The sequence below is a fragment of the Gorilla gorilla genome, chromosome 23 (assembly GCF_029281585.2).
Source record: "Gorilla gorilla gorilla isolate KB3781 chromosome 23, NHGRI_mGorGor1-v2.1_pri, whole genome shotgun sequence".
Lineage (NCBI taxonomy): Eukaryota > Metazoa > Chordata > Mammalia > Primates > Hominidae > Gorilla > Gorilla gorilla.
Window position 1 is genome coordinate 36230640 of NC_086018.1, and position 27389 is coordinate 36258028.

The 27389-nt window shown below is 55.2% G+C and overlaps 1 protein-coding gene across 8 annotated transcripts in view; it reads right to left on the reverse strand.

Moving 5' to 3' along the window:
• Positions 1-27389, reverse strand: part of TMEM184B (transmembrane protein 184B) — a 52924-nt gene that overhangs the window by 2771 nt on the left and 22764 nt on the right. For 4 of the 8 annotated variants that reach the window (XM_004063462.4, XM_019018260.4, XM_063704746.1 and 1 more), the window contains exons 2-8: positions 24826-25075; positions 22996-23161; positions 8550-8640; positions 7979-8054; positions 4715-4806; positions 3362-3531; positions 2723-2917 (exon numbers count right to left, since the gene is read on the reverse strand). In XM_004063462.4, coding sequence (XP_004063510.3) covers positions 2723-2917; positions 3362-3531; positions 4715-4806; positions 7979-8054; positions 8550-8640; positions 22996-23161; positions 24826-25017 — 982 coding nt within the window. In that variant the 5' untranslated portion in view covers positions 25018-25075. Of the gene's footprint in view, positions 1-586; positions 608-2722; positions 2918-3361; positions 3532-4714; positions 4807-7978; positions 8055-8549; positions 8641-22995; positions 23162-23865; positions 23946-24825; positions 25076-27389 lie in introns of those variants that run through there. The other 4 variants (XM_019018261.4, XM_055374624.2, XM_019018259.4 and 1 more) reach the window with 2 other exon arrangements.

Sequence of the window (27389 nt, forward strand, 5' to 3'; positions counted from 1 at the left end):
CCACTGAAGTTGGGGCATGTGGGGCCAGAGGGCCTGGAAGCCAGGGGTGCCCGGTTCCACAGGCGCCAGGCGCGTCCCCCACCACCGGGGGAAGTGCTGTGCTCCCTCTACTCTGGAGATCAGGACCAGGCTGGCCTGCACCCCCAGGGGAGCAGATGCGACTCACTGGCTCCCGCTAAGAGGGCTTCCTCCTCATCTCCTCTAATCAACTGTCCCCATCCTCAGGGGCTCAGAGCAGAAAAGTGGCCCAGGACACCTGGATGTAAGGGACGAGCCCACCCCTGGAACCCAGGATTCCTGACTCAGCTTGTGAACTCTTGGAAACATCGTGAAATGCCCCGATATCCCATGAACAGCACTGTGCCCCCAGAAGAAGGCGGGGCATATTCCAGAACGAGAGACCAGGACGGAAGCAGGCAACCTCTACAGAGGGTGGCCCTTGGCAGGTGCTCTGGGCGCTCCCACCCAGGGGGTGCCGGTGGGGAGGAGATGAGGACACGGAGAAGAGCTACAGAGAGACGCATGCCAGTGACAGTGACCAGAACTGACATGCAGGACAGACATGCAGACCAAGAGCGGGACCTACCGTAAGGGCCGTATGTTGGCACTGCCCGCAACCAAACCCCGGGCAAAAGCAGGGCAAGTGGGGCGGGGAGAGAAGCCAAAGAAATAGAGAAGACAAGAGACAGCTGAGTGAACAATGTGTGCCCACCACCAAGGCCCACCAGTACGACACACCACACACCCTGCCCCCACCCCCCTAGGCCCCACAGGGCACCCAGGAAGCTCCAGGTGCCTCCTGGGGCCTGGCAGGGGGGATATCCACCTAGGGATGACTCCTCCCCTGGTGTTCACGCCAACAGGAAACATCCGCCTGGCGACTGAGTTCCGCCTCCACGTCTAGGTCAGGACGTCCCATCCCCACTTCTTCCCAGGCTAGCCTGGGGCCACATCCGCACCTCACATTTTACAAACCTCACAACACTTCCCAGACCAGGACATGGAGGCTCAGAGGGAGGGGTTACAATCGCACAGCTGAGCCGGCTCTGCACCTAAGCCTATCCTGAGGGCTGAGGGTCCGGGCCTGGGTTAGAGGGTAGCAGGGGGCTCAGGACCAGTGGGGAGGCAGAAGAGGGCAAGCAGCTTCCCCGGCCGGGCGTGGGTATGTCTAGAGGGACAGCTCAGGCCAGGCAGCAGAGCCCCTCTGCTGAGCCCCAGTGGTGCAGGAATGGTTCTCTGCCACGGGCCCCCTTGCTCCTTGGGGTGGCCCCAGGCCCCAGGCCCAAGGATGATGTTCCCACGGGCACAGGGTATACCACACCAGGTCCAAGGGACATTGCCCTCAACGCTGGGTGTGTGTTTGCTAGATCCTTCCAACTGGGCCATCAGGTGGCAGCCCCTGGCCTTTGTGCACCTGCTCTTTGGGCACGGAGTAGGTCTTCCCCCACCAGGGAAGGCACAGAGGAAGCGGGGCGGGAAGTGGGCCGCGGAGCCCCGCTGCAGGCAGACATTTCTACAGTCCACACCACCCACCACGGAGCCTGTGTGGGGCCTGCAGGTAGGCCCTGGGGAAGTGGGTTTCTTGCCTCCAGCCACTCAGGCAGACAGCTGGCAGCAGCCAGGCTCCTGGGTGGATGTGTCAGAGAAGGAGGCTCCCCTCTCCCCAGTCCCTCCTGCCCCTTTACTGGCTCAATCAGTCTCAGGCATTCCCAGCCTCCTCTTCCCCATCCTCCAAGGACAACCCCCTTCTGCCCAGTGGCCAGAGGCAGCCCTTCCAGCCCAGTGGAGCGTCCCGGGCAGCAGCACTTTCACATCACCCTGGGAGTGCTTAAAGCACAGAACTCTCACAGCACACCCAGCCTGCCAGCCCGGACCCATTACAGCGGGATCTCCGAGGGTGGGGCTGGGTATCAGCACTTTCAAAAGCTCCCCAGGGCATTTTCCAGTACAACTGGGGCTACTTACCACTGTTCTAGCAAGGAGGAAGATTCGCAGGTGTAAAAGAAAGCTGTTAAAACCTATTACCATCCGAGTCTGTTTCTCAGAAGTATTTTTTTTCTTTCTTTCTTTTGAGACGGAGTCTTGCTCTGTCACCCAGGCTGGAGTGCAATGGCGCAATCTCGCTCACTGCAAGCTCCGCCTCCTGGATTCATGCCATTCTCCTGCCTCAGCCTCCCGAGTAGCTGGGACTACAAGCACCCGCCACCACGCCCGGCTAATTTTTTGTATTTTTAGTAGAGACAGGGTTTCACCGTGTTAGCCAGGATGGTCTCGATCTCCTCACCTTGTGATCCACCCGCCTCAGCCTCCCAAAGTGCTGGGATTACAGGCGTGAGCCATCGCGCCCGGCCAGAAGTATTCTTTTTTTAAAAAATAGTATATGAGATGAGGGAATTACAGGACAAAATGGTAACCACAGTGTTGGGAGTTAGAAGCCCGAGGGAATTTGTCTATTCATTACAGTCTCTGTCTGTATCAGCCCTGGACCGCCACACTTGGACCTGCTGCAAGGGACAGGTGTCCTGAACTTCCAGGACCAAATCGGTCGTGCTGGTGGCACCTGCTCTTCCCCGACCTCTATGGCCCCATTCCTGCGTGTAGAGTGGGGATCCCATGTCCTGACCCAGCCGTACCTGTAGGATGCTGGGAGGTGGGAGGGCCCTGGGATGTTTGGGGCTCCCTGCTTCTCCCAGCGGGGGTCGCCTAGGACCCTGGCTCATACCTTGTGCGTCCAGCCTCTTGTCAGCATAGACCTTGTAGGTGAAGGCGTGCCGCAGGGCCAGGGCTGCAAAGAACATCTCCACACAGATGATGAAGTCCTGGTAGCCGGCAGCCACGGTGCCCTCGCCCACCGACACGCGGGCCGAGTGGATTTTGGGGATGGCCCCACACTTCTCCAGGATGGCCAGGAGCATGCCTGGATGGGGAGACACGGGTGTCTGGACCCAGAATGATTCCTTTCCTGCTCCCCCTTCTTCCACAATGCCCCATTCAGCTGCCCACATGCCCCAGTGAGGATGTGAGCAGGGCCACAGCTGCTCCTGCAGGGCAGGGGTAGCGACACAAGGCCACAGCCTCCGGAAACCCCACTCTCCCAGCTCTTTGCCACCGAAACTGAGATGCCAGCAATTACGCAGGGTCTCCTGGGCCCTCTCATCCATGTAGCGGCCCCGCCAAAGCTCTCCCTAGCCCCTGGGAAAGGCCCTCGAGGGCTTAGATTTCACCCCCAGCAAGTACCCAGTGGGCTGAGGCCCCTCTGAACAGGCCCTACAGGCACCAGGGACCATAAGCAGAAGGGGCAGCAGGAAGCGCAGAGGACAGGGTGGCATGGGCAGCCTCCAGGTGCTGGGAGGGGGCTCACCTTGCCAAAAGGAAAGAAAGATGACGGACTTGACCATGAAGAACTTGAGGACGGGGCTGTAGGGGCTGAGCAGCTCCCGGGTGGCGAAGTAGAAGAGGAAGAGGGCGTAGAGGGCCAGGCTGACGGAGATGTTGTAGATGATGGTCACGTAGAGGTAGCCACTGGTGACGCTGCGGGACGGGGAGCATTTTCTGGCTGGGACAGACCCTTGGAGGGAAGGGGCTCTCCTCGACTGCACCACACACAGTCCCCATGGCTCTCAGCCCCACACCTCCAGCAGAGCTCAACGAGCCACTGAAGGGGTCAGAGTGGGTGATCAAAGTGACAGACAGGGGTGGGGGTATATGGGGTGCGCCTGCAGGCCAGACCAGCTCTACTGCCTCTGCGTGGCTCGCGGACTTGTCTAAGCCCTGGTGCCCACACTCCTAACGTTGGACACCAGTGTGGAAGCCAGGGCCGGGCCCGAGGCCATAGCCTGACACTCAGATAACAGGTGTCAAAACAGGTGATGCTGCTCAGCTCTGCTGCCTTTTCACTCGGTCGGCTGCATCCCTGACCTCCTTTTGCTCACCTGCCCTGGCAGGGCTGTTACACAGTTCACAGACAGTGTGTGCCGAGAGCTTGAAAGCACAGGGCTAGACACATGGTCACTTTTTTTTTTTTTTTTTTTAGATATGGAGTTTTGTTCTTGTCACCCAGGCTAGAGTACAATGGTGTGATCTTGGCTCACCGCAACCTCTGCCTCCTGGGTTCAAGCGATTCTCCTGCCTCAGCCTCCCGAGTAGCTGGGATTATAGGCACCCGTCACCACGCCTGGTTAATTTTTTGTATTTTTAGTAGAGATGGGGTTTCACCATGTTGGCCAGGCTGGTCTTGAACTCCTGACCTCAGGTGATATACCCACGTTGGCCTCCCAAAGTGCTAGGATTACAGGCGTGAACCACTGTGCCCAGCCACAGGGTCACTTTCACTAAGCCCAGAATGAAATGCGTGTGGACAATTTACACAGCAGGGGCTTTGTATCTGTGGACTTGAGCCGACCTCTTGGGGCTCTGACCCTCTCGCTCCCTGCCTCAGCAGTGGTCACTGTCCCTTTGTGGCCCATCCCTTCGTGGTAACACTCTGCAGCCTGGACATGAATGTGACTGCTGCCAATGGCTCACTCTGGGGCTGGCAGCGGGGCCAACTGCAAGGGTGTCCACTGCTGGGCTCAGACTTCAGGGGGGTTGTGAGCACCAGACACCCAGGAAGGTCATGGCTGTGCAGCCACTCTGGCTGCCCCCTTCCCTGAGCCAAGGCACCAGCCTGCGCCAACACTCCTCCCACACACCCCAGGGAGCACCCGCTGCTTACTCAAAGTCCCCATCCCGGTACTTGCCGAAGGCCTGGAGGACCACAGTGCTGACCGCCATGAGTGGCTTCACCACACAGAACTGCAGGGTGGCCTGTTGGGGGGAAAAGGAGGTCGAGTGTGGAGGAGGAGCACAGAAGGCATGAAGCAAGCCCTGCCTCTGGCAGCCGGAACTGTACCGGATGGAGGGACAGAGAGGATGAAGGAGACGGAGAGGACGGAGGGATGGAGGGACGGAGGGATGGAGGGACGAAGGGATGGAGGGGATGGAAGGATAGAGGAGATGGGGGAGACGGGGGGGGGGGGGCTACGTGTCCTGCTCCCAGGGGACTGCTGTCTGCGCGGGGTGGGGGGCAGAACATATAGGAGATTCCGCCAGCGCAATGCCGTATGTGAGATGGGCATGTGGAGGAAGGAAGGAAGGGAGGAACGGTGTGGCAGGGCACGATGGAGGCGGGAGACAGGAGATGCACACAAGGAAGCTTCTCGAGCCAGGACCATCAGGAGGGTGCCGGAGAAGAGAGGCTCGACAGGCAGAGGGGGCAGCTTGCACCAAGGCACCGAGGCAGAGGGTGGACAGGTGCAAGGGGCTGCGCACTAGAGAGGTGGCTGAGGAGATGGGCAGGGCCAGGTCCTGGAGACCTTGGTGCCTGGGGCAAGGCTAGGGCCCTGCTCAAGGAACCAGCCACCGGGAAGCCGGCGCAGGTGAGGGCCTCCTCCCATCCTCCATGTCCATCCCCCATCTGGTTCCTAGCCCTACTCTCTGGGCCTGGGTCCAGGGTTTCTGGTCAGCAGAGGTCACTCTGGGGATGGAGGTGACCTGCAGGAGCCCAGAGCACGTGGACTCCAGAGTCTCGAAATCTGAGTTTGAACTCTGGGGACAGCTTGGGCAGACACTTGGCCTCTGAGCACAGACTCCCTGATGAAAAGGATGTAGTCACTCCCCACACCACAGGGCCACTGCTGCGGGGATGGCACAGCCAGGAAGCGTAGCATCTTCTCGGGAGTCTCCCGCCTGTGTACATGCACTAACGGCGCCTGCTAGCTGGCTGAGCCACGGAAAGAGTTCCTCAGCCAGGTTTTCCCGATTCCCTACGGGCGGACCCATGGTGCCCATAACATCACTAGTATCACCATTATCTTGAAAGCAAATAAATCTAAGCCCTAAGACCCCTTCTGAGGAGCTGGGGCGGTGGGGGGTGGTTAAATCCAATCCAAAAGGCCCAACTAGTGTAGCTGCAAAGAGGACGAGGAGCCTGGAGCGGGAACCGTGATCCGTGAAACCTGCAGCTTCTGCCCCAACTGGGGATCTGAGTGGGGCTTGCAGGGGAGCCCCAGGCAGCCCACACCATGGCGCTGCCATACGGAGAGGCCTGTGTGATGGGGCAGACGTGCAGTCCCACTCTCAGAAAGCCCCACAGAACGTCCCTGGCCCTGTCATCCCGCCTAGAGAAGTGGGACTGGCACCTTCTGGGGAAAAGGGAAGAGCGGCAGTTTGCATGAGTTCCAGTTATGAGCCTAGCAACAGGCTGGTGTTTCCCTGGGTCAGCTCACCTGGTACTCATGACAGCCCCCTGATGTGGGTGCTGTCATTATCCCCATGGTACAGATGAGGAAACCGAGGCAGAGAGAAGCTGAAGCAGCAGCAGCAGCAGAGCCCAGGCCAGTAGGCCCCAGAATCATCACCTGACCATACCCTGGACCAGTCAGCAGTTCCCAGGCTGGGCTGGACATCAGAACCCCCAGGGAGCTTTAGACATGTGCCAGGTTCCAGGGCTCCATTCCAGAACTTCTCCTACGGGCTAGGGTAGTGGGTGGTTGATCTGGGAATCTCTACTTTAAGTAGGGAATCTCTCCAGAAGGTCTGGATATTGAGCACTGGCCCTGAGGAGTCAAAGGCCTGTCTCTGTGCCTCTAGGACAAAGCTGTGGGGTGTGCTCTCTCACCCTGGTAAAGAAACGAAGAGGCCTCTTTTGTTCTCTTTCTTCTTATATCTCTCCCTGCCACCGCCAGGAACAAGAACAGAACATCTGAGCCCACAGGGCTGGGGAATAATTTCTAACAAGGCCACACTAGCTAACAATCATGAAATCAAAATTTTGTAGACAATATAATCATCAAACAAGGCAGTGAGTCACAGCTGGCCGGAACCTGGGTGGCTGCACCAGCTGGTAAACAATGGCTCTCAATGCCCCACCCTGAACCCAGGATAGTTTTAACTCTTTCCCTGCAGGTCCAGTGGTGAGATTCTGAATTTAGGAACATGCTAGGGAAGGAAGGTCTGGAAGCAGAACTGGAGACTTGGCATGTTCAGGTGGAGGCTTTGTGGGTGTGCCCGCCCTGTGGCCTGGGCCCTGCACAGAAGGAAGCAGCAGGCCCCGCCCTCCGGGGCATCGTGACTTGGCTGTGGGTTTCATGTACTTTTGTGACTACTCTTGGCGAAGCTGGAGGGGCCGACATGACAGAGCCCCTACGGAGCCCCAGAGGAGACTAACGCAAGGTCATGAAGAGTGGGCGTGATCCCCTCAGACTCTGCCTCCCTGAACAGGAGGCCGTGGGCTCCACCACGCTGGGCTGAAAGCTCTACATCCACGACCTCATCTGATCCTCACAACCATCTCTCGAGAGGAGTATCATTACACTCATTTTACAGTGGAGGAAACTGAAGCTCAGAGAGGGTAAGCCAATTATCCAAGGTCACACAGTCAGAGGAAAAGCTGGAAATCAGGCTCAGATGGTCAGACACCCAGGCCCACACGCTGAGCGACCCCACCACACTGCCCCCACCCAGGCTACTCTAGACCACAGGGAGGTCAGCCCAGGAAGCTAGAGCGGCTGGATTGCCAACCAGGAAATGCAGGGAGAGACGGAGAGACGGCAAAGGCCTGTTCTGGCGTGTGTCTTTAATGCCAAAACCCTCCTGCCCCCTAGCTGCAGCTGATGAGAAGTTTTCAAATGAAGGTTCTAGAATCCCCATGCACTTCTGATTTTCACACACACACCGAGACTTGGTCACATGAGCTAGAGTCTGGGATCAGCTCTTGCCCACAGTGCAACAGACACTCCCAGGATGTCGGTCGCTGCCCCTCCAAGCACACCCTGCTAATGTGGTGCCTGCCTAACAGCTTCGGGGGGTGGGTGCTGGGGGCCTGGGGTGCCTCATAGGAAAGGGGACCTCTACAGGTGGGGCCCAGGGCAGCCCACGGCAGGGCCTCCCAGTCCCCACCCTGCTCCTCCTGACCTAGGCAGCTGCTGGGGGCACACACCTGTTTGCAGAACCTCAGAAATCCGATGGAATAAGTCTTTCCCCAGAGGCAGCAGGTGCCATACACACAGCTGGACCTGGAAGAGACAAGCATAGCAGGCAGCGGCAGTGAGTGAACAGCCAGGACTTGGGAACAGTGGGGTGGGGAAGGCCGCCCTCCCACCCATCCAGATGAGCTGGGGCACACATTCCGGGCAGACTTTGAACCCGAGGCCTAGCACAGGGAGAGGCATGGCAGGGCATCCGCACATGCCATAGGCGGAGGGACACAGGGCTGCACTGGCCCTGGAGTGACAAACCAACTTGGAGAGCTCTGAATGTAAAAACTGCAGGAGGCAGAAACAGACAGGAAAGCACTAAGACTGAGACAGGAAGAGACAGAGAAAGACTGAGCCGCAGAGGCCCTCCTAAAACGCCCAGAAGAATGGCGTTGCTCAGGAAATGTGGTGAGGCACAGCAGGTCAAGGTCACAGGCAGACATGGTCTGTGTCCAGCTGGTGCCAGGATGGCTCGAGGTACACCAGGCCCAGGAAACGGGGTGGTTTAGGGCTCCGGGAAGACTCCATACTCACTCAATGGGTTTTCCTCTGATCTCCGACATGATGGAACTTTCTCCTCCTAGGTACTCATAGCACAGGCTCAGGAAATTATAGATGACCAAGGCTGAGAAGAGAGTGTCCAGGAGAAACCAGTCAAATCAGCAGAATGGGTCCACAGATGCTGGAATTCTAAACAGCAATGGAGGTGAAAGAGCCACAGCCGTGTGTGGCAACAGGGAGGAGGCTGGGGGACATAAGGTTGTGCAAAAGGAGCCCGTCAAGAACACAGACATCTGACCTCCCACTCCTAAGTTCAAAACCCGGCACACCTAAATTATCTTATCCAGGGATGCACCCCTGCACTGGCGTAATACTATGAAGGGACTGTCGTGAGTTCAGGGTTATGTGGGGAGGCCAGAGGAGGCTGAGATAAGGGTGGGTACTCAGGAGGTTTGGGAGGGCTGGCAGTGTCGACCCTGGGGCGAAACAGTATTGGCTTTATTAGTTTTTCCGGGCGCAGTGGCATGCGCCTGTGGTCCCAGCTACTGCTGAGGCAGGAGGACGTCTTGAGTCTGGGAGTTCTGGGCTGTAGTGTGCTACACTGATCTGGTGTCTGCACCAAGTCTGGCAGCAGTACGGTGACCTCCTGGGAGTGGGGGATCACCAGGTTGCCTAAGGAGGGGTGAACCAGCCCAGGTTGGAAACAGAGCAAGTCAAACTCCAGAGTGGGATCGCACCTCTGAACAGCCACTGCACTCCAGCCTGGGCAACATAGCGAGACCTCATCTCTAATGTATTTATGAATAAATATTTGTCTTACATACTTGTGTGTTACAGGTCACAATTTTATAAGATAACAACAAAACAGTCTCTGTGAAAATCTTGGGAGAAATTCCAAGCAGGAGAGGGCAGAACCTTCATCCAGTCAACAACCAGTAGCGGTATCCGGAATACGCACAGCACTGTGAGCTACAACAAAGCACACGGCAGCACACAGAACACAGTAAAAACCTCGGGAAGCTTGGGCTGCTCATTCTAAATTGGGACTCGGCTCAACATCTCCACAAAGACCCAGAATTTGCCACAGGGAGTGATGGCATAGCAAGTCTGCTGTAAATGTTGATGTTATAAATACAGCAACATGCTGTAACGGGTCTCCTGGTCAGGGGGTTCCTTCTGGGTCAGCAAAATGAAGGCTGCTGCCTGCAGGGTGCTAGAGGCAAATGGATATGCCAGGATGGAGGAGAGTGTGGAGAAGAGGGGGAAAAGGGGTGCAGCAGAGGGTACCCAAAAGGAAAGAACGCAAGAGGAAGAGCCAGGGTGAGGACATGGGAATGAGGATGGGCATCCAGTAAAGGCACAAGGCCAAGGGGAGGGGCAGAACAGGGTCAGAACAGGTCGAGGGAGCCACGGTGGCCCTCCAGCCAGAGGGCTTCTTCTCATCCGACCCCGCCAGCCCCTGCAGCACAGAGTCCTTTCAGGCTCCCTGGTGCCGCCCAGCTTGGCACTTGATCTTTCAATGGGTGACCTGGTCCCTGCCCAAGCTCCCGCCACTCCTGAGCAGCACTAATGCTGCGCTTCTCCCCAGAGCAGGTTCTCTTATCCTTCGGTGCTTCTGCACTCCCAGATCCCAGAGGTTCTAGCACCCTTCCCGCCGTACTCTCAGGACCCATCAACCCCAGCTGGGATGGCACCCAGTGTGACAAGTCCCCAGTGACCATCATGGAGGTGAGTGCCCTCCTACCCACGGAACCTGATTTGCAGACACTTCCCACCCTGTGTCACAATGACTGGTCTCCCCCTCTCTCCTTCCTCAGGACACAGGCGCCACTCGTGGCACACACGGGGCACACCACAACAGTTTCGCTGACTGAACTGGAGTGTGGAAAGCCCTGGTGATGTTTTTTAGGCAAAGCTGGCCTTCAGCGATTTGGAAAGGAACACATTTGCGGCATTTTACGCTACTCATGGTTGCCCTAATCCATTAAGGGCTCCCATCTCCAGGTGGCATCCCCATGTATATGTCCCCCGGCACTGATCACGCCTTGTTGTGACTGTCCCTTCGCCCTTCACACACATACAGCAGAGGTATGCGATGTGTGTGAGCCTCTTTGGGTTCAGTTTCCTCATCTATCAAAGGGGATCACAGGAGCACCAACTTGGCAGGTGGCTGTGAGGCGTGAGCATGAAAGTGTTCAGAAGTGTGTCCGGGGCTCACTGCGCTGGGTGTTGGCTGTCACGACCATTACCATCTATCTGCTGCCTGCAGGGCCAGGAGCCCCTAGACAGGGCTGAGGGCCGTGTGTACTGCCTGCCTGTGCTGGAGGCAGCTCAGGATGTCTCAGGACAGACGAGTCTCCACCAATCTCCAGATGACTCTTCACCAGCAAGAACTATGGGGCAAAGGGAAAGGGGTGGGCATTAAGCCAAACCTGATGTCAGCCTGCCAGTAACCTCTGTTCAAAACCTCACAAGGCCAAGCACAATGACCGTGTCCATTCTAAGCCGGGTCCAGCTATATCATGATGGTTGTATTTTTTTGTTGTTGTTTTTGTTTTTTGTTTTTGCTTTTTTTGAGACAGAGTCTCGCTCTATCCCCTAGGCTGGAGTGCAGTGGCACGATCTTGGCTCACTGCAGCCTCCACCCCTAGGGTTCAAGTGGTTCTCCTGTCTCAGCCTCCGGAGTAACTGGGATTACAGGCGCACACCACCACACCCAGCTAATTTTATATTTGTAGTACAGACAGGGTTTTACCATGTTGGCCAGGGTGGTCTTGAACTCCTGACCTCAGGTGATCCGCCCACCTCGGCCTCCCAAAGTGCTGGGATGACAGGCATGAGCCAAGGCGCCCGGCCGACGGTTGCATTTTCTAAAGACTGCCACACCTCGTGATGCTGACACCCCTCCTCTGAGAGGTGGGGTCTTGTTCCCTCCCTTTGTATCTGGTGGCCCTGAGTAACCACAGCCAAAGTGATGTTTTGTGACATCTGATGTAGGGGTTGGAAGAGGCCTCTTTCCTCTGGCTCTTTTTCCCTTGAATGCCTGTCCTTGCACCCAGTCACCATGCAGCGGGGAAGCACGAGCTAGCCTTTGGAGACACCGCACAGAGAGGCTCATGTGAGGGAACCGAGGCCTTCAGCTGACAGCCAGCATCAACTGCCAGGCACACAAGGGAGTGAGCCTTCAGGTGATTTGCCCCAGCCTTCACGCTCTCCTGCCAAGGCCCAGAGGTCATGGAGCAGGGACAAACTATCTCCCCTGCACCCAGTCCAAATTCTTGACCTATAATATCCATGAAGAAACTGGATGGTTGTTTTACACTAGTGTGTTTTGGCAGTAGTTATTTGCACAGCCATGGTAAGTGGAATACAGGTAAAACCATGACTGAAGCTCCTGGGACGTGCTGTGATCACTCATGCCTGCACACAATGGTACATTCCGGTCCCTCTGCTCACCGCAGAGGCAGACCCCACTGAGATGCCACCTCTTCTGTCCTGCACCCTGCTTACTTCACACACCACCCCTCTCTGGGCTCTGCCTGATCCCTCTGGCACAAAAGCAACATTAAGTAAGGTAAAGAGCCATGGGCCCTGGAGACAGCCTGCCTTGGTTGTGAACTGTGGTCCCACCTCTCAGGAGCTGTGTGGCCTCAGGCAAGTGTCTTAAGCGCTCCATGCCTGAATCTCCTCATCTGTAAGCGGGATAACTCCTCCCTTGGTGGGGTCAGGGGCTGTGAACGTGCAGAGCCTTAGATGAGCTGAGAGCACAGTCAAGAGTCCACGGTGTGTTACCTACTGCTTTTTCCAGACTGGAAACTCCTTGCAGGTAGAATGCAGTCCTACCTCCAATGACTACCGGAGGGTCTGGCAGCTACAAACATGCCATCAACACTGAAGGAAGGAATGGACAGACGTATATGGACCATCTCCCCAGGGGAGCCTGCCATGACAACAGGCTCAGGCAGGGCAGGAGGGGACACCCCCCTCTCATTCCAACACTGGAGGAGCTCCTCTCAGAGGCTGGCCCCAAGACTATCAGCTTTCCAGTCTCGAACAACAAAACCCTCCAGGGAAGCCACAGGGGCCCCAGGCCCATAAGTCCTCTCTATCTGGAAGCTCCCTCCCGGGAGAGCCCATCCCTGCAGTCCTCTCCCAAGAAAGGCTTGGCGTCTGGGCTCATGTCCTTTCCTGCATCAAAACACATGTCAGCAGTCAGCACACTTTTGAATTACGTGGCTGAGGTCCCTCCGTAACCGGCTCTGCACACAACTGATCAGAATCATCAAATGTCATCATCCCTCTCAGTTCAAGATTCTTGACCTTTTGGAGGTACTCTGGGGCCAGCCAGTCTGTAAAGTACCAATTTGCTGACAGTTCCCTTTAAACAATCATTAGTGAGTCGATAATGGACTCCCTAATTCTTGGAGAAGATGAGACAGAATCTCCTCAGACGTGACGCAACCGGCCCAAGCCTGGCCCCACTGACCAACTGGACACATCAGTCTCCCTCCTAGAAAGTACACAGCCATGTGAACCACCACCTCCAACATCCCAGCAAAGGTGTTTAAAATGGAAAACTCAACACATCCCCTGGAAACAAATAAAAGATGCGTGCATGGATGTAAGAAGAGCGGACAAGCTGAGACGGGGCTGGAGGGAGGTGCTTGACCGGGAAGCTCACTGCCCACCGCCCTTCCCACCACGGCTCCAGTACCAGACCCCTGGAGAGGCCTCGGAGACACACAATGACTCTACATCTCCCTAAGTATCTACCACAGCTGGTGTGCCAGGCTCTGTGCTAAGCCCTCTCATAAATGACCAAGGAGCCCTCAGGCCAAGTCCAGAGGGCAGCAACCAGCGTGAGGGACCGGAGGGCCTCTCTCTTCTGGCCTGGACAATCAGGCTGTGTCTTCTCTGGAGGGTTTTGTCTTTGGAGACTGGAAAGTTGATGGCCTTGGGGCCAGCCTCTGGGAGGAACTCCTCCATCGTTGGAATGAGAGTAGGCTGTCCGCCCCCCACCCCCGTGCCCCATCTGGAACTTTCTGCTCCATTCTAGACACCACATCTTAAACTAGAGACAAATGCACACTATCAGGAGAGAAGGACCAGGATGAACACAAAACAAGGACTGTGCTGGGGACAAGAAGACATCAGGGGTCACTCTCTTAATAGACGTGACAACCACCTTCTTCCCAGGAGCAGATGGGACTCCCAGGGGCAGATCCCAAAAGGACTGCAGCTCAATATACTCAATATACGAAACCATTTCCTTTTTTTGTTTTTTTTTTCTTGATGCAGGATCTCACTCTGTTCCCCAGGCTGGAGCGCACAGATGCGATCACGGCTCACTGCAGCCTTGACCTCCCAGGCTCAATCAATCTTCCCACCTCAGCCTCCTGAGTAGCTGGGACTACAGGCATGTGCCACCATGCCTGGCTAATTTGTGTTTTTTGGTTTTTTTTGTAGAGACAGAGTTTTACCATGTTGCCCAGGCTGGTCTTCAACTCCTGGGCTCAAGTGATCCGCTGGTCTCAGCCTCCCAAAGTGCTGGGATTAAGGGCATGAGCCACTGCGCCTGGCCTATAAGAAACCATTTCTAACGGGCAGAGTCCAGAGGTGGAAGTCGTGAGCTTGCTGCCAACAGAAGCAATCAGGCTGGGTAACCCCTCAGCAGACTTTCTAAAGCAGTCCCTTCCAAACCCGAGGCTCCAGGCTTCTCCCTCGTGACTTTCCTGTCCCTTGTGGATCCTGTTTATTCCTGTTTGTCGCCCCCCCAAATGCTGCTTCTGACCTCTCCTCTACTGGCTTCTTTTGAATGGCCTTCTTTCCTATTGGCAGCTCCTTGAGCCTGGGTAGGAAGCTGTAGGCCAAGAGACTGCTCCCCACCCAGCCTCTCAGCTGCCCCGTGACCTAATAAATGCTACAGGACCCAGCAGTTGTAAGGCTCTACATGTTCACATCCCCCCGCAACGGCCACCCCCATTCCCCCACAAGGAAGGAGTTATCCCCGCTTACAGATAAGGAAATTCAGGCATGGAGCACGTTAAGACACTTACCCCAAGAGCCCCCGGGCTTTGAGAAAAGACTCAGTACTTGCCCTCCCACGTTTCTGCGTGCAGCTCCCAGGGTCAGGAGGCAGACACACTCATATAACTTGCTATAACTTCAATACACACTTGCTGTGTGCCTACTGTGTGCCACACACTGCGTGCGGGACCCCGATGACCCTGGGCACACTGGGCCATTCTAAGCTCACCCCCTGTGCACACCTTCAGTGCCTAAAGCTGGCCTCATGGCCCAGCCTTCTGCTGCAGAGAAACACTCTGGTTACTTGGAAAGACTGGGGGCATTCTGTATTTCAGATAACGGGTGGATGAGCCTGGAAAAGTTAATTTTGCCCACTTTGGGCAGAAATCTTCTCTGCTCAGAAAATAGAGGCCTCAGAACGTTCTTCTGCCTCTTTTCAGTGATGGGTGATCATCCTGGACAAGAATGGGCACAGTGTGTTGCAACCAAGGGGGCAGGGGTCTGCGTGGTACAAGTGACCCCAGACTCTAAGCTGTGCCAAATAGTTCCTCTTCTCCTCCCTACTGTCTTTTTTTTTTTTTTTTTAGACGGAGTTTCGCTCTTGTTGCCCAGGCTGGAGAGCAACGGCAATGGCGCGATCTCACTGCAACCTCTGCCTCCTGGGTTCAAGCAATTCTCCTGCCTCAGCCTCCCGAGTGGCTGGAATTACAGGCATGCGCCACATGCCTGGCTAATTTTGTATTTTTAGTAGAGATGGGGTTTCTCCATGTTGGCCAGGCTGGTCTCGAACTCCCGACCTTAGGTGATCCACCTGCCTCGGCCTCCCAAACTGCTGGGATTACAGGTGTGAGCCACTGCGCCCAGCCCCCTCGTGGCTTTTTTGTCCTCTGCTGATCCTGCTTATTCCTGCTTCTTTCTGCCCTGAATGCTGTTTCTGACCTCTCTTCTACTGGCTTCTTCTGAATGTCTTTCTGCACTTGGATCTATCAACTTCTTTTTTTTTTTTTTTTTTTTTTGAGACAGAGTCTCTCGCTGTCGCAGGCCGGAGTGCAGTGGTGCGATCTCGGCTCACTGCAACCTCCGCCTCCCAGGTTCAAGCGATTCTCCTGCCTCAGCCTCCTGAGTAGCTGGGACTACAGGCATGCACCACCACGCCCAGCTAATTTTTGTATTTTTAGTAGAGATGGGGTTTCGCCATGTTGGCCAGGATGGTCTCGATCTCTTGACCTCACAATCCGCCCACCTTGGCCTCCCAAAGTGCTGGGGTTATAGGCGTGAGCCACCGCGCCTGGCCACTATCCAGGTCTTATAATCCTCGGCTCTATCTGCAAGAGCCACGGCCAGCCAGGGAGTCCTTCTGGCAGCAAACTGGCCTCTGGCTCTTGTGTGGCCCTGCACCTGCGGCCCTCGGCTGTGCTCACCCCGGTTGGACAGTGAATGAAGCATCGTTCTCTGTTGCTGTCATGCATTCAAATCTCTTTCCCTAACAGGAGTTCACACTTTTCCAGGGGAGAAACTTGTCCTGTCCTCTCCTTCACCACGCTGGCACAGAGCCCCAGGATTCAGAGACCCAGCTGCGAGTTTGGCCTTTGGCCATTACAAGATCTGGGTCACTCTGGACAAGTTTCTGAGCCTATTCAAATTTTTTTCACATTTGTAAATGGGGATAATATATATACTCTGCCAGGTACTTGGGAGGTGAGAATGAGCTAACAGTGATGAAAAACACGTGGGACAACTGTGAAATGCCACGCAAACATTCCTAACAAACAGCAACTGCATAAAGCGACATACGGACACTGCCTCCTGCCTCTGAACCCCAAGGCCCTGTGCCTCTGATCACAGAACTCCCCAGCACTGTCTCAGAGTTGTCTATATGGCCCACCCCCAACCCCACAATCAAACACTGAATGCATATGGGGGGTGGTTCCCACCCTGCCCCCATCTGCCTGCCCCTCCACACCCTCTGGTGACACATGCCAGCACTATGAATTCCAGCCCTCGCAGATGGTACGTGGCACTAAGCCCTCTTCCAAGACTCAGCCCTCTCTTTGAGAACAGGAAGCACTAGTCACAGGTTCACAGGCTAAACACACACTTATCTCCACTATCCCCCTCCTCGCCCTCCTAACGCCACTGAAATGAGAAGGAATGAGGGTGGGGTGGGGAGCAAACCTTCAAGGACAAGAGGAATGGCAACAGCCAAGCGACATCAACAAAGCTCTGAACGCCACATGCCCACCGCTCCATGGTCACCGAGTGGCGGATGGTTGGGGGGTTGGGGTGGGAGTCAGAGCCCTAGGAAAAATCAGCACTGCACATGCCAGGCAGCTCTGGTGGCTGTGGGTGAGGGTGCAGATGCAGAAGCTGGTTAAAAGTCTCCACGTGGAGCCACTGGATTACAAGTTTCAACAGAGGCTGAGACAGCTCTATCCTCAGAACATGGTCCAGCTGAGGGCAGTAATGGGACAACTTGGAGAAAATCCAAAGACTAAGCCTGAATACGAAGGGCGAGAGGTCCTCTCAGATCTCTGCCATGCTGTACCAGTCACTCAGCCTGTTCAGTGTTTTGAGGCAAGAGATGAAAAATTATTCTCTACAAAAACAGGTCCCAGAATTTAAAAAGGCTTCATTTGGTACCTGCCCCCCATGCTGCACACAAACAGCCAAGGAAACACCCCATGTTCCATCACCCAATCAGGAGGTCCAGCAATTTTTTTTTTTTTTCTGGGGCGGGTAGAGATGAGGTCTCGCTCAGTTGCCCAGGCTGGAGTGTAGTGGCACGATCACAGCTCACTGCAGCCTCAAACTCCTGGGCTGAAGCCATCCTCCCGCCTCAGCCTCCTGAGTTGCTGGTATTTTAAGCCCTTCTTATATATAAAAAATAGCCAAGGATACTGATATTTGAGGAGCGCTTCTAACAAGAAGGCCAAAGACCAAAGCGACCAAATAGAAGAAAGGAATTCAAGAGATAGAGACAATGTAGGGAACAGAAGAAAACTGCAGTGACCATCCCCAGAGACCAAAAAACAATACTCTCTCCCGTACCAAGAACAAGGCATCATAAAGAAAAAGAATGGAGAGAGCTACCGACATTTTAAAACATGATAAAGGAACTAAAACACTCAATAGAAAAGCTCACAGGTAAGATTAAAAAAAAAATAACGAACAAAAACAAAAAACAAAACAAAACAAAGTTCATGGAAAACAGTACCAAAAAAGAGCCAGAAAATTATAAAGAAAATCTGAGGCTCAATCCAGAAGTGCGAGGTCCTACTAGCAGGAATTCCAGAAAGGGAGATTGGAAGAAAGTGGAGGGGAAGAAATGATCAAAGAAACATACAGAAAGACTTCCCAGAACCTTAAGGCAGGAGCATCCACACTGGAAGGGCCCGCCAGGTTGCCGAGCACAATGACTATCCCACCTCCTGTGAGATTTCAGGACACTGGGGATTAAGACAAGATCCTAAATGCAAAGAGGAGAGGGGGGAAAAAAAAGCAAAAAAAAAAAAAAAAAAGCACAAGCAGGTCACACACACATACAGGCACTAGGGATCAAATACAGCAGACTTTCCAGAAATTACATCAGAATCTAAGACAGTGAAGACATGCCTTCAAAATTCAAAGGGAGAAGGATTTCCAACTTAGGATTGTATTTCCCTTGAATACCAATCAAATAGAACAATATACTAAAGATATTTTCAGATTCCACAAAATAGACCTCCCATGCACTCTCTTTCTCAGGAAGCTGCTGGAAGACATGCTCCAACCAGGCAGGGAGAGCAAACCATGAACAAGGAGGAAACAGCCTCCACGGAACAGGTGACTCAGCACAGGAGAAGCGGTTTCTAGGCTGATGGTGAATGAAAGAGCCAGGGCAACAGCTGAGCAGCGGGAGCCTGGAAAGCAGGCATTCCTGACTGCAGCACAAGGAGAAGGCTCCAGGAGAAGCGTCACGGGGAAAATAGCAGAGCTCAGGGATTCCTGGATTGGCCTGGCTTTACTGAGAGCAGGGCTGGTTGGTTGGTTTGTTTTGTTTTGTTTTTTAAATTCAATTGAAGTATTTAGGAATAAACTAGTGATAGGTATATGTAGAAAACTCAGCAAACTAAAAGAAGGCAAGTAGTAACTGGAGCAAAAACAAAAAGTTACATAAGAAAAGGAAATGCATTGGATGCGGTGGCTCATGCCTATAATCCCGGCACTTTGGGAGGTCGAGGCGGAAGGATCATTTGAGCCCAGGAGTTCAAGACCACCCTGGGCAACACAGTGAGACCTCGTCTCTACAAAAAAAAAAAATTAGCGGGGCATGGTGGTGGCACACGCCTGTGTCTGTCAGAACAAGACCTGTCTCTTCAGGGCCAGGCACGGTGCTCATGCCTGTAATACCAGCACTTTGGGAGGCCGAGGCAGGCGGATCACAAGGTCAGGAGATCGAGACCATCCTGGCTAACACCATGAAACCCCATCTCTACTAAAAATACAAAAAATTAGCCAGGTGTGGTGGCGGGCGCCTGTAGTCCCAGCTACTCAGGAGGCTGAGGCAGGAGAATGGCGCGAACCCAGGAGGCAGAGTTTGCAGTGAGCCGAGATCGCGTCACTGCACTCCGGCCTGGGTGACAGAGCGAGACTCCGTCTCAAAAAAAAAAAAAAAGAACGAGACCTGTCTCTTAAACAAAGCCCTTCCATAGTAGGAAGTCACCATGTAACATCATATAAAACTGAAAAACAAACAACAACAAAAACCAGTACAAGCATATTTTTAGGTCATTCTAGGAAGAAAACAGCTGAAAGAGTTGAAAGTACAGCGAACTTCAGAGTGAGGAGTTAGGGGAGTTTCGTGTTTCAACCATATGCCTATATTACTTTAATAAATGTATTTTTTTTTAGTGTTTTTTAAAAGCAGAAATTTGTTAACAAAGAAAAAAAGCAGGGCCAGGCTTGGTGGCTCACGCCTGTAATCCTAGCACTTTGGGAGGCCGAGGCGGGCGGATTGCCTGAGCTCAGGAGTTCAAGACCAGCCTAGGCAACACGGTGAAACCCCGTCTCTACTAAAATACAAAAAAAAAAAAAAATTAGCCGGGCGTGGAGGCGTGTGCCTGTAGTCCCAGCTACTCGACAGGCTGAGGCAAGAGAATTGCTTGAACCCAGGAGGAGGAGGTTGCAGTGAGCCAAGATTGCACCACTGCACTCCAGCCTGGGCGACAGAGCGAGACTCCGTCTCTAAAAAAAAAAGAAAAAAGAAAAAAAGCAAATGACCGTAGTGCCCAGCTCTGAGCAGGTCCTCAGGAAGGGCTGGCTGGATCTGCAGAGTTCTCCAGCCCAGGTGAATCCCACTCCCTCCCGGGCCCTCCTGGCCCCTCTTGGGCACTGAGAAGGAAGGGTGAGAGGGGAAATACAAGGATGGGGGGGACTGCCCCATCACTGACTCTGCAGAGGCAGCTGCAAGAGAGGGGCTAGGACCCAGAGCAGTGGTGCAGGGACGAGGCAAGGAGCAGGCCCCGCTGCCTCTGATGCTAAAAGCTGGTGAACTTGGCCAGGCACGGTGGCTCACATCTGTAATCCCACCACTTTGGGAGGCCAAGGCGGGCAGATCACAAGGTCAAGAGATCAAGACCATCCTGGCCAACATGGTGAAACCCCGTCTCTACTAAAAATACAAAAATTAGCTGGGCGTGGTAGCACACGCCTGTAGTCCCAGCTACTCGGGAGGCTGAGGCAGGGGAATCACTTGAACCTAGGAGGTGGAGGATGCAGTGAGCTGACATCGCCCCATTGCACTCCAGCCTGGCAACGATCTCAAAAAAAAAAAAAAAAAAAAAAAAATGCTGGTGAACTCGGGGGCAGCCTGAACTTCACTGCAGCTGCTGTACTGTTTGTAAACTCCCTGGGAGAGGCCAGGCCAAAGGGATAATCGCGTTGCTAGGAGATGTGCTTCACAGGGTGGCCGACTTCCTGGAGGACCTCTCCCCGGGCTGGGAGGCAGGTCAGGGCAGGCGGGGCCTGAACAAAGAGGCTTCTGGAGTGAGGGGTGCCCGCCAGCCATCTGCTGCCGCCTCTGGGGCACGGAGTGAGGGTGAAGCGGAGGCTCCCCTGGCTGTGTGCCCCGCCTTCTGCCATGCACCTGTCTTTGGGGTCCCGCCGAGAAGAGAGCCCACACTTGTTCCCCGACCACACAGGAGAGGCCACCTTGGCAGGGAACAGCTTTGTGCTTCTGAAGGAACAGGTGGGCAGAGGCTGCCCCTGGGTACCCATGCGAGGCTGGCAGCTGAATGGAAGTGGATTCTCAGCCCCACACTTCGCCAATTCCAGCCTTTATGGTGCCCCAGGGTCCCAGAGGTTTCCCTGGAGACTTGGCTGCTTCCAGAAATATCAGACACGAGAGCCCCAGTTAAGCCCTGAGCAGGTCCCCATCTGGCCTCAGTATTCTTACCTGGAAGGACAGGATGGAACGCCAGCCTGCGAGGAGGGAGCATGGGACGTTACTGAGGCCTCACATGGAGGAATGCAAGGCACAGGGCAGGGGTTTGATCAAGTCCCTTATTCATCCAAAAGGGAGGAAGTAGGCATCTCCCATGGGCCCGGCTCTGTCTGGGCATGGCTGCACCCCATCCTGCTCTGGCAGGGCTAATCATGCTCAGGAAGATGGAACACGAAGCAAGGGAGCTGCAGACTGTGGTGGGGCCGAGGACCAGGATGGGTGCTGGGAGTGAGAGTGGCAGGGAACAGAGGGATGGAAAGGAGGGACCCCACGCAGAGCAGAAGAGCTTCCCAGGCCGGGGACACGGCACATATCAAGCCCTTGAGTTTGGGAAGCACCTGTCTGATGTGGCCACAGTTGGGGGTGGGCAGGCAGAAATATGAAAGGCTGGGGTGCAATGGGCTCCTGTTGGGGGCCTCCATTTTCTTGCCAAACCTAAAGGCATTTCCTGTGCCCTATGAGTTCTCAGGGATACACAAGGTTCAACGTGGACAGGAAGAGAGACTCCAGCTGCTTGGGGGATGAGCATGCTTCACTCCAATATCCACAGAGTGCAGGCCTGGGGCAGCACCCTCCCAGGTCAGGGAAACAGACAACTTCTGGGCATGGCCAGAGCTGCTCTGCCTGAGATTAGGAAAACCACATCCGGTCACTTTACCTAAAACCAGCAGCACAGGTGTGGGTAGGGGACAGGAAACCTCACACTCTTGAGAATAGCATGGGTATCAATGTAGGATTCTTTTTTTTTTTTTTGAGACAGAGTTTCGCTCTTGTTGCCCAGGCTGGAGTGCAATGGCACGACCTCAGCTCACCACAACCTCTGCCTCCTGGGTTCAAGCGATTCTCCTGCCTCAGCCTCCTGAGTAGCTGGAATTACAGGCATGCACCATTATGCCCAGATAATTTTGTATTTTTAGTAGAGGCGGGGTTTCTCCATGTTGGTCAGGCTGGTCTCAAACTCCCGACCTCAGGTGATCTGCCCGCCTCGGCCTCCCAAAGTAATGGGATTTCAGGCGTGAGCCACTGCACCCAGCCCAATGTAGGGGTGTTGAGGAACCCCTCCTCTCCATTCCTGCTGGCCTGTCTAGGGCAGACCTGGGCATTGCTGGCCTCTGACAGATGAGGAATGCCTGCGACCTGCCCAAGACAGGTCAGAGGCCAGCTCCCATGAGAGCAGCATCCTGGTCTCCTTGTGGTGACTGTTTAGGGGCCACAGCCTCCCGCAGGGCAGCAGGGGTGAGGCTGGCTTCTCCTCTTGGCAACCCAGCTCCTGGCCTGTGGTCGGAGCTCAGGATGGGAGCAGGTGATGTCTCCACTCCACACCCAGAACCAAGTCCCCGAAAGGAATCGAGTCTTCTTCCTGGGTAGCACAGTAGGGCACCCACTCGTGGGACAAAGCCCTCAGAATTAAGACCCATGGGGACAGAGCCCCAGCCCTGCCACTAACTTGCCAGGGATCCCTGGAAGGGTCCCTACCCAACTGCACCTGGGGCCACCTGGGGTCTCTACAAACAGACCACTTGCTTGCTGCCCCCACCCTGCCTGAGACGCCAGCATTGAGAAGCGAGACCCAGGTGGAGGGCCCTTGCTTCCAGGTACCTGCCTGAGATGCCAGCATTGAGAAGCGAGACCCAGGTGGAGGGCCCTTGCTTCCAGGTACCTGCCTGAGACGCCAGCATTGAGAAGCGAGACCCAGGGGGAGGGCCCTTGCTTCCAGGTACCTGCCTGAGACGCCAGCATTGAGAAGCGAGACCCAGGTGGAGGGCCCTTGCTTCCAGGTACCTGTGAGGTGAGACTCTAGCTGCATGTGCTGTTACCTGTCAATTTGGGACAGAAACCCTGTAGTAGGTAAAGCAGCAAGGGGTGTGTCAAGACAGTCCTCATGAAGCCCCTCAGGGAGGAATGTGGGGAGAGGGGCTCCCAGCCCCCCCAGCCCCCCGCCAGCCCTCCCCACTCCGCCCCCATTCTCACCCTCGTAGCAGTCGCGGACGGTGCCGAAGTACACGTAGTACTGGTCGTTGGTGAAGAAGAGGAGGCTGAGCCAGGAGTCAAAGGCGTAGATGGGCACGATGAAGAGGATGCGCACGATGTAGCGCTGCTCGTTGGGGCAGCTGTAGCAGCGCAGGTGCATGTAGATCTGGGGGCAGAGGTGTGGGCTCAGCTGGGGACCCTCCTGTCCGCAGGGACGGGAGGGCAGGTGGGCTTCCAGCTCTGCCACCGACTCATCTGTGACCCGATGCACATGACCTACCCCTGAGCCTCAGAGCCCTGCTCTGCAAAATGCGGATGACAAGACTTGCCTCCCAAGGCCATTGTGAGACTCAGACCAGCGGGCGTGCACAAGGCTCGTGGAGTGCATGCAGCAGTGCCTGCGGGGCAGTCTTGCAGGTGCAGGTGGCAGTGAGCCCACACCCCTGCCCACAGGAAGGCCAAGGATGAGGATGGAAATGCAGTTTCCACAAGCTCCCCAGGGGACCTCACGCACAGGCAGCTCTGGGCCATCAGTGTGTGCCCTTTCCCTCTGCCTCACTCCGGCTGTGACTGTGGCAGCACTGAGCTAAATCACTGCCACCTGGGTTGCAGCCTTGCCCCGTCCCTTAACTTATGGCAAGACAGACGCAGCCCTCACTCTATGGCGGGTGGACACACTTCCTGGCCAAGTGGCTGCAGGGATGTCCTCAGGTTGTGCCTCCTCCTCCCATCTGGTAAACAGAGGCAGCACCACTGCTGCTCTGTTTAGTTAGGCAGCTACCTCACCAGGAAGTTAGGAGAATGAATGCTACTTTTAGGAAGCAGAGGAAAAAAGTAAAAGCTACACACAAATGCCAAGAGCTGCTCTACCATAGTCCTCAGTCCCGGCAGCCCCTGGGTGTCTCGTCCCAGCTCTCATGACATCACACTTGGCCCAGCCGAGCCCTGGGCTGGGGAGGAAAAGAACAAAATATTCTCCATCTGCTATGAGCCAAAAGCCTTGGACGCAAATGGGTTCTAAAAGGGATCGGGACACGGGGCAGCTGGCAAGGGGCTGACTAGGGAACACGAGCAGACTCACCCTGCCCCTCTCCACTGGACCACCTTCAAACCTCTGCAGGCCACCAAGGCCCGTCCCAGCCCACATCAGCCTCCTCTGGGGCCACAAATACAGGCAGACGGGAGACTTGACTTCTATCCCAGTCTGCCACCAACTTCCAAGTGACCAGGCTAGTTCCTCTCCCCCTCCCTCTCAGGCTCTCCATTTTCTCATCTGCAAAGCGGTCCCTGTCCCTGTGCTCCTGCAGTTCTAGGCTCTCTGTTGTTTAGGCTGGACACGAGACTAGTTCCAGCCAATGGAAGGTGAACAGAGTGACGAATGTCACCTCTGGCTGGAGGTGGTTAAATATACAGAGTGCCTTCGCACACTCCCTGCTGCTAGGTGTCAGATGGGCGAGGCTTGAAGCCAGAGCCACACATAGGAACCTGCGCTGCACTGGGCCCTGGGACGCAGGCAAGAAAGCGACTTCTTGGCGCACGCCTGTAGTCACAGCTACTTGGGAGGCTGAGGCAGGAGAATTGTTCCAACCCACGAGGCAGAGGTTGCAGTGAGCCAAGATCGCACCACTGTACTCCAGCCTGGGTGACAGAGTGAGACTCTGTCTCAAAAAACAAACAAACAAACAAGAAGTAGACTTCTATCGAGGGAAGCCTCTGAGAACACAGGGCTTACCTACTACTGCAGCGCAGCCTGGCCTAGCCTAACCCACACTCTGTTGGGCCAGGAACCTTTGTGGACCTTTCTAGAGGCCCCTTGCCAGGCTTGGGTACCTGGTGGCATGTGATGAGCAGGGCCGTCCACACGAAGAAGCCAGAGATGGCCTGAGCAGCAGTTGTCATCAGGAACACAGGCTGCTCCATGGCAGTGGGGCTGCCCTCGGGGATCACGGAGACGCTGGGCGAGGCTGCTGCGGTCGTGGGCGACACTGGATCCGGGGCCACCACAGCCCCCCTCACTGTCATGGTGCCCGGCAGCAGGAGGCTCCCTGAGGGAAACCTTTGCAGAAAGTGACAAGCTAGCCTAGAGAGAAGAAATTGCAACGTGAGTCTCCTCCCAGGGCAAGTGGCAGCACTGGAAAGAATCTTCCAGGTCTCTCCACCCACCTCCTGACCATGTCTGTACTGACCCCAACCATCACCCTGTCCCAGCCAGCCACTCCCCTGGATTGATGCAACAGGCCCCTGACCAGTTTCTCTGCTTCTGCCCTTGCCTCTAATGACCAGTCCCCACTCAGCAGGCTTGTGAGTCTTCCAAGGATTAGCCAGACCAGGCCGCCACTGCTCAAAACTCTCCAATAGCTCCCAGCTCCCCTAGAGTAAAAACCATAGTCCGCGCCCAAGGACTCGATGGGACCTCCTGTCCTCTATGATCTCAGCTCCTACGGTTCCCACTTCCATCCTCAGCTGCAGCCACGCTGGCCGCTTTGCTATTCCTTGAACATATTAAGCCGGCTTCTGCCACAGGGCCTTTGCACTGGCTGTCTCTGCTCAGTCAAATACCTCCCTCCCACCCTTCCTTTAGGTCTCTACCTTGACCACCATGAAAACATGTCAGCCTCTCCCAGGCTGGGCATGCCTGACTCCCTGCTTTCCTTTCTTTTCCTCCAGAGCACTCATTACATCGACGCCACCTGACTAACTCAATTTACTCATGTATTTATTAACTGTTCCCCCCACCCCACCTAGAATGCAGGCCCCCTGGGGACAGCGACTGTTTGGGACTATACAGGCAGCACTGGGAACCGTGGGCACACAACAGAAATTCAGGAGCTTTCTGGTGGGCCTGAACATCTTTATACCCTGGAGCCAGTAAAACCACTTTACTGCTGAGGCCTCCTCCGAGGGCCTGTGTGCGTTCTTCGCCATTTCTCCCCCTTTCCTTAATGGCTGACCCACTCCCCATAATCCAGCTGTGCTGTTTTGGAGACTCTGTGGCTCCGCCCCAATCTGTGTACCTCTAAACTCTCATCTTTTAACCCAGCCCATGTGCCACCCGTCCTGAAAGCCTGCCTGCACACCTTCTCCAGTTCTGAGACTTCTAGCCATTCCGCATCCTCGAACACGCGGGTCTGTCACCACTCACATGTTCATCCTCCTGCCTACTCTTTGAGGCAAGATCTCACACCCCCAGCCCACTTACAATACTTAACTTGATTATTATTATTTTGACACAGGGTCTCACTCTGTTGCCCAGGCTGGAGTGCAGTGGTGCAATCTCGGCTCCCTGCGGCTTCCGCCTCCCGGGCTCAAGTAATCCTCCTGCCTTAGCCTCCTGAGTAGCTGGGATTACAGGTGTGCGTCATCAAGCCTGGCTAATTTTCTAATTTTTTGTAGAGGGGTCTGCATGGGGGGTCTCCCTATGCTGCCCAGGTTGGTCTTGAACTCCTGGCCTCAAGCAATCCTCCTGCCTCATCCTCCCAAAATGCTGGGATTACAGGCGTGAGTCACTGTGCCTGGCCTATCTACTGATTTTCACTGCTTGTTTCCAAAGATTGTGAGGTGCCTCACGGTGAAACAAAGAATAGTGGGTGGGGCCCTCATGAATGAGATTAGTGCCCTCATAAAAGGAACCCCAGGGAGCTGCCATGCCCCTTCTATCACATGAGGACACAGGGAGAAGGCACCGTCTCTGAGCCAAAAAGTGAGCCCTCTCCACACACTGAATCTGCCAGCACCTTGATCTTGGACTTCCCAGCCTCCAGAACTGTGAGGAAGGAGGCAGTCGATTTATGGGATTTTGTCATAGTGGCTCAAGAAGACTAAGGCAGGAGCCTGGCTGCACCCTCTACCCAAGCCCTGATGGGGCGGCCCTTTCAGTACAGCCACCTACTGACAGGCTGGTCAGTGCCATCCAGCAAACACCTCTGCCCAAATCACCAACTCTGGCAATAACCTGCAATGCAACCAGAGGAATACCCGACAATTTTAAAAGATGCAAAGTGCGGTATGTAGGCACTGTGGAAAGAGCCTGGCTGGAGCGTGAGCACCAGCTCCCCCGCCAACCAGCCACGTGGGTTCCCTGCTCCAAAAATGAGCTCAGAAAATGAGCGAACACCAACCCCGACCATCTCGGTCTGAACCCAGAGGTCAACCTGGATGATCTCATGGTCCCTTCCAAATTCGCAAGCTGGTATTCAAGTCAGAATATCCTGACACCAACAGAGGTTTCCCTGGGCCTTCCTGGGTGCGGCGGCCTGCAGCCTGGCCCCGTGATGCAGAGGATCCTGCGCCCGCTGTCTGTCTGCACTGCCCGCCTGCGCCCCAGCTCCTCGCCAACAGCCGCAGCATCTCCGCCACCATGTCGGCTCTTAGCTGTAAGTGTGCACCCTAGGAGA